This window comes from Megalobrama amblycephala, linkage group LG3, assembly GCF_018812025.1.
Source record: "Megalobrama amblycephala isolate DHTTF-2021 linkage group LG3, ASM1881202v1, whole genome shotgun sequence".
Taxonomy (NCBI): domain Eukaryota; kingdom Metazoa; phylum Chordata; class Actinopteri; order Cypriniformes; family Xenocyprididae; genus Megalobrama; species Megalobrama amblycephala.
Window position 1 is genome coordinate 51,110,766 of NC_063046.1, and position 13,310 is coordinate 51,124,075.

General features: G+C 42.3%; 1 protein-coding gene across 1 annotated transcript; it reads right to left on the reverse strand.

The window, feature by feature from the left end:
- Nucleotides 1–4,644: 4,644 nt before the first annotated feature.
- On the reverse strand, nt 4,645–13,035 carry LOC125265636. Its single transcript, XM_048185996.1, has 4 exons — nt 12,802–13,035; nt 5,764–6,078; nt 5,264–5,605; nt 4,645–5,172 (listed from the first exon to the last, which is right to left on the reverse strand). Exons 1-4 carry the CDS (start codon nt 12,845–12,847, stop codon nt 5,039–5,041), a joined length of 837 nt encoding a protein of 278 aa, XP_048041953.1. The 5' UTR covers nt 12,848–13,035; the 3' UTR covers nt 4,645–5,038.
- Between the last annotated feature and the right edge of the window lie 275 nt (nt 13,036–13,310).

Sequence of the window (13,310 nt, forward strand, 5' to 3'; positions counted from 1 at the left end):
ATCCAAACAACATCCACCCGTTTTGGTCGAGCACTTGGGAATACTGCTTCATTTTCCAATAAATCATTAAAAATGTGTGTAAAAAAAAAAAAAAAAAAAAAAAAAGTTTTATTATAAAGTATTAAATTATGAAAGAACTCTGTGACTGTAATTTATTCTATCAGGACATGTTATGTATCCACTGGGAGAATAAAAAGAAATACTTATGGATTTGCTTCATATTTCTTTAGAGAGTAAAGCATTATTTTTTCCTATTTGTTACCCAAAATAGTGTTGAGAGCATTAGTGAGTTCACATGTAATGTCTGTTTCATTCCGCCAGAGGGCCTGAAAGTCCACAAGTGAGAAACAAACAAATACAATAACATACAAATACAGAGCCACGTAGAAGTCATAAAACATATGTGATATAGGTACTATAGGTAATTAATTACAAGTGATTTGAGCGAAACACGATCTTTAGTTATAATACCTTCTGCTTTCAGAGCAGCACATTCTTAATAAAGACAACAATAATCTGAATTAGAGCTACTTTAATGAGTAACAAAACTGATGTATCACTGATGTGTCCTGGACAGAAAATGAGTTTGACACCTCTGGCTTCATTAAATGTCAGGCATCAATACCTGTGGGGCTCTTATTAGTTTTAAAGAGTCATGAAATGAAGAATCAAAAGTATTTGAAAGAGTTACACATGTAAGACTGATTTCATATGCAAAGATGTCAGCCAATCACAGCAGTGGGCGTTTACACTGAAGTCTCACAGAGACACGCCCCTTCAAACCAGGGTAAGAAAATGACTTATTTCTAAATTATGACAATTTGTGATGTAAAAATCATACTTAAAATCAGAATTATAAGTGCACCACAGGAAACATTATAAAATAACATAAAACAGGGGAGGGAGGCAGGGAAATGCCAGCGCGCAGATGGGAGCCGGCTCATTTGTGTGAACTTGAACTCTTTGTTCCTTGCATTTTTTTTTTTTATTTTATTTTTATTTTACCTTTTGGTTGTTTTTTCCTTCTAGAGTTAATTTTGTTAGTGTGCTTTGTTTATCATGTGACCGTTGATTTTCTGAATTCCCCTATGTTTCCCCATTGAATGGAGGAGAAGGGTTAGGTAAGCATGTCACGTGACCTACATGGTGCACACACTCAGTTTGATGCTTGTTTAGACACATCAGGTTAGGGATCTGTGCCACCCGTTGTAATTTTGTGTTTGTTAGTGTAGAAAAGATACGACGTCTCTGGCGTTGAAGATTTTTCATTTCTTTATTTATTTTGCATTAGTTAGGTTTAGTTTATAAATGGATTAATAAGATTACTGTTTGTTTTAGTATTTTCTTTCATTTGGCACGGTCTAGTGCAATTTCATATTTTTATTCAAGAACATATTTGTTTCACTGCGCTGGACCTTAAGCAGCTCCTTTATTACTATATCACATCACCAGCTTTAGAAAATATGTGTTAGTTTGAGCCCGACGTGACGTGTCAGTGAAACACATTGTTGAACTACTGTAAACTGCTGAATGTGTTGGTGTTGAAACTCATCCCTATTGATGCTAGATAGTTGTGATGTTCTAGATAGTTGTGAGTAGTAAAAACACGATTTATAGATAACAGGGGATCTCTAGTAAACTCTAGTTCTCCGAAGTGGATTTATATATTCTACATCTTAAGGATGCGTACTAAATGTTTATTTAACATCTGACAGGAACATCTTTAAGTATTATGACTTATGAGTGCTGGATGATATATGAGTGATGTGTGTGTGCTGTTATTCACTGTTGTCAACACTGTTTAAATTACATGAATGAAAATAATGTAAATAAACAAATGTACACTTAACTAGACATAACGTATCTGTTTTATTTTCCATTCGTACTGTTAATAAAATAAGGAACATTTGTATTGGATAAAAAGTTAACACATCATCAACATGTAAATGTAGATTTGAGCACATAAATCTCAGAGGAAACTTGAGTCTTGTCTGATGTTACAGGGACAGATGATCACGTGTGTTTATCCGCTGATGAAGGAATGATGTCATCAAAGGCTTTGAGTGACGATACTACAGAAATGAATACAAAGTCTGTTTAAATCTTAAGTTGTCGTTTATTTTAATTATTGTAATTTAAACAGAGTTATTACAGCACTTTTCTGATTCTTGATGTCTGTATGTTTGCAGATCTTTTGTGGAGCAGGACCTGTGAGGAAAGGTGACGGCGGCATTTGTTAGAAAAATAAAAAGAGGAAAACCCGAAACAAAATATGAAGGTACTTCTAATACAGAAATCAGTCGACACTGTGCTGTTAAAATGACTGCTTTTGTATGCTGTTCAGATGGACTTTCACTTTCGGTTCCACGTGATCGAATCACTGACACTGATAATCTCAATAATGGACATCTGGCGCCTCCTGCTGGACACTCAGAAAACAACATCAACACACACCAGGACTGAGAAACTGGAGAAACTTGAGGATATCTCTGTAAATCCCAGAATCAATCACCAGAAAAGAGGCTCCACTGCAGTCCGAGTCTGAAGTTTTCAGGGAGACTGTCCCGTCACCACAGTTAACAATTTAACAGTCGGAGGAAGCAGCAAGACAGATAAATGAATGTCCTGACCTTGATTATATTTGTTCTCATGTGTGGAGACACAGTAACAGCAGCAGGAGGAACGAAACGCCTGCTGAAAACCAGCGCTGGAAGAGGTTATGATGAGACGCTGAAGGAGGAGCAGATGTGTCCGTGGAAATCCAGTTACTCAATAATGGGAACTTGAACAACTGCTTCATTTCCACTTTAAGAGATCATTAAAATCCTCCGTCTTCCAGTTCCATCAGGATCAGCTCATCCTCATCATCTGGTCAGCAGGATGAAGCTGGAAAACCCAAAGCTGGAGCTGATGTGCTTTAACAAGAAGGAGTTCATATGAAGAATGAGTGTGAAATGATCCTGATGAACTCTTGTGACTCTGAACAGAGAATGAGACAAATATGAACTGACAAAGATCATCAGTGAGAGTTTGACTTCAGATCCTGTCTCACCACACTCACCACATTTCTCTCTCCGTCTCTGAACTTTAACTTTACGCTTATGTTTACTATTTCAGCTACATTGTGTTTCCACAAAATACAGAAACTAGTGAAATACAGTCTTGTCTAGATGAAGTAAATCCTGAATTAAAAAAATCTTTAAACAGTGTCTCAGTGTCAGTAGCTTTAGAGAAATTATGATTAGTCTTTGTTTTATTTTTGCTATAATTCACTGTTTTAATTTGAACTGGATTTGAGCCCTCCAGCAACAAGTTCGGACACCCGTGTTTAATGATTTACACGCTATGGATTAATGCTCTTCTGATAAAATTAATGCTGATAAGCATCCTTTCATGACACTGAAGCTCTCAGGAGCTAAAAGTGTCTAAAGCTGCAGTTACTTCTGCTTTTATCCATGTGAATGTGTGAGAGAGATGAAGTGTGAAACCCAGAGCAGAAACTGACCAGTGCTTTGGAAATATTGAAATATAGAAATATGCTCTTGAAATATGAGTGATACAGGGTAATCAAACTTTTCCCAGTGTGCTGCACTGTGGTCCAAGTGCAAGTCTCACGGGCCGCATATCATTTACAAATGACGTCACCAATGAAAACCAATCAGATCTAATGTTATGATATTAACAGATAATATTATTATTATATCCAGATGTCACACACACAGAAGAGACGGTGTTTTCTGACGGCACATACAGTGTTTAATTTCTGTCACACTCTGCAAAATCACCAAATACTATAAGACAAATGTCTGACCTCTTCATATCAAAGTGAAACTCTCTTGTTCAATAAACTCATATTACACAATCCCCTGACATAATCCAGATATTCAGTATGTCACAGAAAATGTATTCCACCAAATAAAAACTAACTTATTGACATTACAGTAATCAGATAATAATGATCAATTAATGTGTACTGCACCTGAAGTAACTATTTATCTGTGTAAATTCTCTTCAACAGCATCGTATCAGTCACCAAACAATGATGGCGTGTTACAGGCCTGTTATAACCGTATGGTGTCAGATGAAGCAGGAACATGAAGAAAGAGTCTCACTACCAGAGACATGCTGAAAAAAATAAGCTTTATTTCATATTAAGGGTTTGGCTTTAACCAAAAACAATGTGAAAAGATAGATATACAAAATAAAATGCCGTCAAACCCCCTAGATCCCTTAATTTGGTAAAAAATATATATACCAGAATATTTACAGGTGATAATGTAGAGGTCCGTAGCAAACAAAGCAAGATCAGAATCCAGAATCGTCAAACAGGCGAGGGTCAAGAAAACAGGAATTATCAAATGTCCAAAATCACAATCTCCAAATAATCCCTCACAATCAATCTCTCTACGACACTCTAGACCAGCATTAAATAAAACTGATAAATAACAGGTTTTGTCTAATTTTAAATAAACACAAAAAATAAAGATGAAAAATGATCGTGAGAAATGTACTTTTGCTATTGTTAAATAAATGGTCAGCAATATCTCCCAAAGATTTCTGAATTTTTGCACATTTTTTTCTCTTTATATATTGTCGATATGGCGACTAGTAAATACACAAAGAGTCATCATGCTCATGTGGAAGTGTTTAAACCATGTCTGAAAATAATATATGATCACCAAAATGATTTTATATGGCAAAAACACATTATAGTTCAAACTTATATTAATTTAATCCATTTTAATTTAAATAAAAAATAGTGAAACTGTAATGTTTAAGTGTGGTCAGCATATCATTGGCAGCATGTGCATTTGTGACGGGCACAGGTTGAGAACCACTCTAAACATCATCTGTACTTGTGTTGTTTTGCCATAAATGAGACGACTGAATTCTGATGGATCAACATGACTCTCTCACTGAGTCTCTCCTGCAGATCCAGCTGTAGCGCCTACTAGTGACTGAACATAGAAACAACACATTATTTGATGTGATCACAGCCTGATCCTAGTCTTGATATCAACAAACCTAATTTTGATGGTTATTTCTGCACGCTCTTCTTCTGCTGAAGACTGCAGGATCTGATGTCATAAACCAGAACAGCCACAGTAGCCACGCCCACCAGAGCAGAGAGAGCCAATCGGATCACAGCTTCAGTAAAGCCACAACAGCCTTCTGAGAAAAGAAATGAGGAACATAAAAATATAAATATTGTTGAGTTTGTGAAAACAAACACACAAAACAATTATAATATATAGTTACTTACGGCTGACAGTGACAGTGAATCTCTTGTTTAAAGTGTGTTTGCTGCTGCTGATCTTCACTGTATAAACTCCAGAGTCTGATAATCTGGTGTTTGTGATGGTCAGAGATCCGGTCTGATGATCCAGCTTCAGTCTGTCTCTGAATCTCTCATCAGGATCATATAATGGTGGACTCTTGGCCTCTAGATCATGTTTAGCTATGAGTTTTCCTTCATCTCCAAACCTCCACACTATCAGCTCATCTCCGTGTGTTTCAGTATCAGTCTGAAGAGTGACAGATTCTCCCTCCGTCTCTGATACACTCTTCATTTCACCTTTAAAAGCATCAATAACAGCTGGAGACTCTGAATGAGACAGATTCACAGATATTAAACATTAAACACAGTTACTGGCGCTAGAATAATAACTTTAACAGTCAATTAGTTTACTTAATTCATTTAAATTAACAAAACTACAATAAACTTCAAAACATCTAATTATTCATAAATAAAAGTGTCCTCACCATAGATAGTGACGATGAAATTCAAACGTGAGGTCCCATGGTCGTGGTTGATCTCTAGTTTATAAAGTCCAGAGTGTTTAGTTCTCATGTTTGTGATTGTCAGAGATCCAGTCTGATCCAGCTTCAGTCTGTCTTTGGACATTTCAGTGAGACTGGGATATGAAATCTCATTTTCCTCATTTTGAGCAATGACTGAACGTGAATCTCTCCACTTCATCTGAATAATTCCCTGTATTTGAGTAAGATCAGGGATTAGAGTGACTGAATCTCCCTCCATCACGGTCTTCTCTTCATCTGTTTCAGCACCAAACACTCCTGCAGAACAAACACAAACAGTTTCTCACAGAAAAAAACTCATATAACACTGCTGCTCATGTTACTGAACAGAGTTCAACAGAAATCAGTCTTGACCTCATAAACAATATTTGACTTATAACAAGGTGCCTATTATGCCCATTTATGGGTTCATAATTTTGATAATGGGGTCTGCAAAATTGGGTTTTCACCCTCTGTCTGAACGCTCTATTTTTATTATTTTTTATAAAACCATCAGAACAATACAGAATGTAAAACTGTGTAATTCCCCAACAAATGTTAAGATTGGGAGGTAATACATAATCACACTCTCAAAGTTACACAATATAACACCAAAACGTCTCGGGTTACAGATGTAACCCTGGTTCCCTGAGTAGGGAACGAGACGCTGCGTGACAACGCATTGGGAACCTTCTGCGTGATGTCGTCACTGAAGCACTCATGTATCTAACCAATCGCGTAGCGAGACGTCAGAGACGGGTGACGTCACGGACCAGGAAACTATAAAGCACACCCGGATGCAGAGCACGCTAGCTTCTGAATAAGTCTGAAGCAAGCACTCGCAAGTGTGCAGGGGTACGGCAAGAGACGCAGCGTCTCGTTCCCTACTCAGGGAACCAGGGTTACATCTGTAACCCGAGACGTTCCCTTTCGTGGGAACTATCGACGCTGCGTGACAACGCATTGGGAACGCAATCCCAACTGAGCCGTAGCTCAAACACTTGTCAAAGTTATCTTGACAAAACGGAGAACCCCAAAGTGGAGCCGATATCAAGGTTATAATACTTAATAAATGTGTGCTGGTATGACCATCCAGCTGCATCACATATATCACCCATGGAAACTCCTGACATCAAAGCTTTTGATGCCGCCATACCCCTAGTTGAATGGGCGCGAACATTCAAAGGAGAAGGCTGTCCGGCCGCTTCATAGGCAAGTGAGATGGCCTCGACCACCCACTTGCTCATTCTCTGCTTCGATGCTGGGCCGCCTTTTTTAGGGGACCCATAACAGACAAACAATTGATCTGACTTACGCCACAGGGCAGCTCTGTGGACATAAGCATCCAAAGCCCTTACTGGGCACAGCAGATTCAATTTTTCCTGATCCGCAGATTCAAATGGAGGAGGATAGAAGGCCTGGAGCACAATGGGGCCTGGGACATTGGTAGGGACCTTTGGGACATAACCCGGTCTAGGATACAGGAATGCTTTCACCATTCCTGGAGCAAATTCAAGAAAAGAAGGAGCAACAGAAAGTGCTTGTAAGTCTCCTATCCGCTTCAGAGAAGTGATAGCCAATAAAAGAATCGTTTTAAGAGTGAGGAACCTCTCAGGAACCTCCTCTAGTGGTTCAAAGGGAGCCTCAGCTAACCCCTGTAAGACCACGGCCAAGTCCCAGGCCGGAACCCTTGTGCGCACTGGAGGCCTCAACCTCAGTGTGCCACGGAGGAAGCATGTGACGAGGGGGTCTCGACCTACCGAGATATTCCCCTCAAGAGGAGCATGATATGCTGAAATTGCTGCAATGTAAACCTTCAAGGTTGAGTGAGATAGGACCTCCGAGAATTTTTCCTGGAGGAATTTTAGCACACAGCTAATAGAAGAAAGGACAGGGTCCGTATTATTGTTTCTACACCAGGTAGAAAACAAATTCCATTTGTAGGCATACAACTTCCTCGTGGCGGCAGCATGGGTCCCTGGGACAGGAATCAAGGCTTTTTCCACATGACCCGAGCACGAAGGCATCGCTGCGTGACTTCGATCATGCGAAAAGGATTTCCCCTCAGGGAAAACCCCTTGGTCCTGTGCCACCACTGTAAGGGTCTCATGTGCAGAAGGCCAATAGTAATCACGTTGGACACAGCTGCCATCAGACCCAACAGTCTCTGAAACTGTTTTACAGTGAGAGTGGTTCAAAGGGAGCCTCAGCTAACCCTTGTAATACCACAGCCAGGTCCCAGGCTGGCCTCAACCTCAGTGTGCCACGGAGGAAGCGAGTAACGAGGGGGTCTCGACCCACCGAGAAGCCACCCTCAAGAGAAGCATGAAAGGCTGAGATAGCCGCGACATAAACCTTCAAGGTTGAAGGCGATAAGCCCTCCGAGAATTTTTCTTGGAGAAATCTTAGCACAAAGCTGACAGGAGGGTGGACAGGGTCCATATTATTCTGTCTGCACCAAGCAGAAAATAAATTCCATTTATAGGAATAAAGCTTCCTCGTGGCGGGAGCTCTGGAGTTAAGGATGGTCTCCACAACCTCAGTTGGAAGACCAGCATCTATGAGCCTGGCCCCCTCAGAGGCTAGGCCCATAGCTTCCACAGTTCTGGGCGGGGATGTATTATCGAGCCGCCCGCTTGCGACAGGAGGTCCTGTCTAAGGGGAAGCTCCATTGGGGAGCCGTCTAGTAAGGACACTAGGTCCGAGAACCATATTCTGGTTGGCCAGAAGGGGGCTACCAGTATTAGGCTGACCCCTTCCCGGTATACTTTCTCCAGAACTCCCGGGAGCAAGGCGATCGGGGGAAATGCGTACAGACGTAGCCTCGGCCACGTCTGTACCATAGCATCCAGACCCAGAGGTGCTGGATGTGTTAGGGAGTACCAGAGTGGTCACTGGGTTGACTCTCCCAAAGCAAATAGGTCGACTTCAGCTCGACCGAAATTTTTCCATAGGAGATCCACCACTTCTGGGTGGAGTCTCCACTCCCCGGGCCTCAGCCCCTGCCTCGACAGGGCGTCTGCTCCCTTTATATCCCGGGATGTAAGCTGCCTTCAGAGAGAGCAGCTTCCCTATGGACCATAGGAGGATCCGACGGGCCAAGTAGTAAAGTTGGCGAGACCGCAGACCCCCATGATGGTTTATCTGAGACCACCGCGTGTTGTCCGTGCGGACCAACACGTGATGGCCTCTCAGGTAGAGAAAGTGTTTTAATGCTAGAAACACCGCCATCATCTCCAGCCGATTTATGTGCCAGGAGAATTGATGGACCTCCCATAGAACCTGAGCTGAGCGACCACTCGTGATCGCCCCCCAGCCCGTGAGGGAAGCATCTGTCGTAAGCATTACACGACGACCAGAAGTCCCCAGCACGGGTCCCTGGGACAGGAACCAGGGATCTTTCCACATGGCCAGAGCACGAAGGCATTGCCGCGCAACTTTGATCATGCGAAAAGGATTTCCCCTCGGAGAAAATCCCCTGGTCCTGAGCCACCACTGTAAGAGTCTCATGTGCAGAAGGCCAAAGGTATGACGTTGAACGCAGCTGCCATCAGACCCAACAGTTTCTGGAACTGTTTTACAGTGAGTGACTGGCCTAACTTCACCCCTTTCACGGCTGCGAGAATGGAACTCACACGAGCAGGAGACAAATGTGCCTGCATCGCGGTGGAGTCCCAAACTACACCTAGATAAGTGGTAGTCTGAGCCGGAACTAGCACACTCTTTTTGGCATTGAGCCTCAGCCCAAGCCTCTTCATATGGGACAGAACAGCAACTCGATGCTGAACTGCTAGTTGCTCTGATTGAGCTAGAATCACTTTCTATGTAATTCAGTACGTGGATGCCCTGGAGTCTCAGTGGAGCCAGCACTGCATCCACGCACTTCGTGAATGTGCGGGGTGATAATAACAGGCCGAAAGGAAGAACCCTGTATTGGTAAGCTTTGCCCCCGAAAGCAAACCTTAGGAACTTCCTGTGAGAAGGATGGATAGACACCTGAAAGTACACCTCTCTCAGGTCTATCGCCACAAACCAGTCCTCGGACCTGATCTGTGGGATAATCTGTTTAAGTGTAAGCATCTTGAATTTGAGCTTTCATATTGAGCGATTTAACACATGTAAATCTATGATAGGACACATCCTTCTTTGGAACAATGAAGTAGCGGCTGTAGAAGCCTGACAGCTTGCTGGGAGGAGGAACCCTTTCTATAGCTCCTTTTCGCAAGAGTGTCATAACCTCTTGTTCCATAACCAGAGACTGCTCGGGGGTCACCACTATGGGAAAAACCCCATTGAATCTGGGCGGGAAAGACCCCATTGAATCTGGGTGGGCGAGGCCCTGTAACCCTTTTCTATGATGAGCAGCACCCATTTTGATATATTCGGTAGAAATTTCCATTCTGCCATAAAATCTACTAAGGGAACCAGTCTCTCGAGACTGGCCTCTGGTGTTTTTAAGCACTTGAGTCGACGTTCTGGAGCGGCGCACCGGCAGAAAACAGACGAATCAAGTCATGACTGGCTCTCCTCGGAGGGTCGGTGGAGACCGCTGCGCCCTGACGCACACTGGGTGGCAGAGTTAGCATAACGGCCCCCTGAGGGCACCAAAGGGGGACGGGTGTCAGATATTCTAACACAGGACCCCCTCCGGATGGGGCTGCCCTCATGGATCCTGGCCCACAGATGTCAGGACCTCTTTGAAGCCTTCTTGGTGATAATAACAGTCCGCAGATCTGTCTTACTTCACAAAGACTTCAGCTGTGTCACCTGTCCCGGTCCCCAAGCTTTCTGCGGGGGAGCAAGGGTGGTGACACCCTTTTCCTTTAAATTCCTCAGAATTTAATGTATTCAATATTTCATTTAATCCTTAAATTAAATGCAGCCCAAAACAGTCAAAAATGACAGGCTGAATATATTAGAATACAAAGAGAATTATAGCTCGTAATAGTTTGCAAGGTATTATAGGGAAAGAGAGAAAGGGAAACTCCCGTCTGCTCAGTTCCCTCCAGATATATATATAAACACATTATATACAATATATACTACGTGCACGCAATCTATGCGCAGCCTTGGCAAACGCAAGATCCGAGCGAGCCGTATATTTTTTGTTGCACACTTAATCTATGCACTGCCTCGGCAAACGCGAGATTCGAGCTATATATTCCTTATTGCAGGCTTAATCCACGCGCTGCCTCGGCAAACGCGAGATCTAAGCCTCGTGTTAGACTTTTATTCCCTCGAGAATAAAGCCAACAGGAGTGGAGATAAAAACTCCCGCTAGTGCATTTCTCCCTAACACGATGTGTGTGAGGTGGCGAGTCCTCAGATCGATATCACAATATCCACCTCCTCAGAGCTGGGCATGTGAAATACCGGTGCCTCAACCCGGGGAAGAAACCGCAGAGCGTGCTTCCACCTGGGAGACGGCACTGAATCTGGCAGGTAAGGGCAGAGAAAGGGCAGCGCCCGTCTCTAACCCCTCTGTCAGATCCATTTGTGAACCCCACAAATGGCTTCTTTTTCGCGATCCGCGGGGAACACTGGAACACAGTATTCTGAGAGCGAGTTTCTTTTTTATAGTGCACACAGACGGCTCCCTCGAGAGCTGCCCGGGCTTACTCAACTCCCATTCAACTGCTGTTTCTCGCCATAATACGTGTCTTTTTTATAAATATATATATATGGATTGGTGTGAGATACTCTTGTCCTCAGACAAAGATATCGTGACTTGTTTATATGAAATAAGACAAACAACACCAAATAAGACACACGATAACATAGAGTGCTTGCTGAAGACACAGAAGCTAGCGTGCTCTGCATCCGGGTGTGCTTTATAGTTTCCTGGTCCGTGACGTCACCCGTCTCTGACGTCTCGCTACGCGATTGGTTAGATACATGAGTGCTTCAGTGACGACATCACGCAGAAGGTTCCCAATGCGTTGTCACGCAGCGTCGATAGTTCCCACGAAAGGGAACGGTAATCCCTCAGGAGACACAATTACAGAACTGGTCTCTGTCAAAAATAACTTGCACCAATAAGAACCAACATATCACTCTGAATATCCACAGGTCTGAAGTGCACTGAATAATATGCTATGAACAAATATTAAATGCTGTGGGTCAGCACCGGGTGTGGCACACATGTCCTGAAAACAAGTAAAGCCAAATAATTTCAATCGCCCCCTGATGGCTGCCCGTCATAAAGCCCACCATCTCCATGTAAACCAATGGGACAATCAAGTCACACTTCAAATACATTTTTCGGGAATGTATCACAACCTTTGGAACATGAAAACAAAACAATTTTGGTAAATTGTTGTATTTTTTTCTGAACATATTTGTGTACGTACATCAGGGGAGGTGCTGTCTAAAGCAGGGACGGGCTAGAGAGCCGCTGCCCTGCATAGTTTACTTCCAACCCTGATGAATCTAGTAATCCTGAAGGAATTGATCAGCTGGTTCAGGTGTGTTTGATCAGGGCTGGAGCTGAACTCTGCAGGACAGTGAGTTTGTCCATCCCTGGTCTAAAGTGACTTACTGGCAACATATAATCAGTCAGTTTGCCCACTAGGCATTTACTATAGCCCTAGAAACATTCATTTGAATTAATTATTGGACTTCGTTTTGCACAGTGAGAGTAATTTGCAGACTTATCTTCAACCATGGTAAAAAATAATTAAATAAATAAATAAAAACTCCCCTGCCCGTAGCTCCCTAGTAACTCGTGAAACCTAGATTAGCTTGTTTAGATGTGTTTCATTTGAAGCAAAACTCAGCATGACTCTGGGTTTCCAGGACCATGTTGGCGATCATTCTGATCATACTGTTTCCAGTGTCCGAAATACTGATCATACTGTTTCCAGTGTCAGAAATACTGATCATACTGTTTCCAGTGTCCGAAATACTGATCATACTGTTTCCAGTGTCAGAAATACTGATCATACTGTTTCCAGTGTCAGAGTGAAACCCAATGTGAAAAATAAACAGAAACCATGAACTTACCGCACAGAAGTAGAAAAATCTGAAACAATTTGAAATTGTTCTTCATGCTGTCGAAGATTAGAGCAAAATCTGATTTTGATGAATATTGCTGTTGTTTCTGAACCACACTCTCCCGACAGACAGCGATGAGGGTGATCAAACACCCGCTAAACACCAACACAGAGAGATCTGAAAGACTGCAGAAGTGCAGAAAACTGTAATGACAGAGACTATAACGGTTCTTTCTTTTGTCCTGTCCAAATACCCACACTTGCAGTCTTGCATTTGACCACTTCTCTACTTACATGACGTATTTCCTGTCATTTCCTGTATTTGGCTCAAGTGGGCATGAAGACCACAAGTTTGTGTAGAACGTTTGATTACCCGATGAGACACACTTTAAAGTCTCGTAAAACATTATTTTCAATACTCTGCATTTTAAAGTACACTTCTAAATGTCTGTTCAGTCACTATGTAACTAACAGAAGACACAATATTAAAATTGTGGTGCTTCTTTAAGTGATAAACAG

Coding starts and splice junctions, on each gene's coding strand:
- LOC125265636 (XM_048185996.1), bottom strand. CDS start 12,847: ATGAAGAACAATTTCAAATTGTTTCAGATTTTTCTACTTCTGTGCG. Junction 6,079..12,801: donor GATTTTTCTACTTCTGTGCG/GTAAGTTCATGG, acceptor TTTGTTCTGCAG/GAGTGTTTGGTGCTGAAACA. Junction 5,173..5,263: donor ATTCACTGTCACTGTCAGCC/GTAAGTAACTAT, acceptor TTCTTTTCTCAG/AAGGCTGTTGTGGCTTTACT.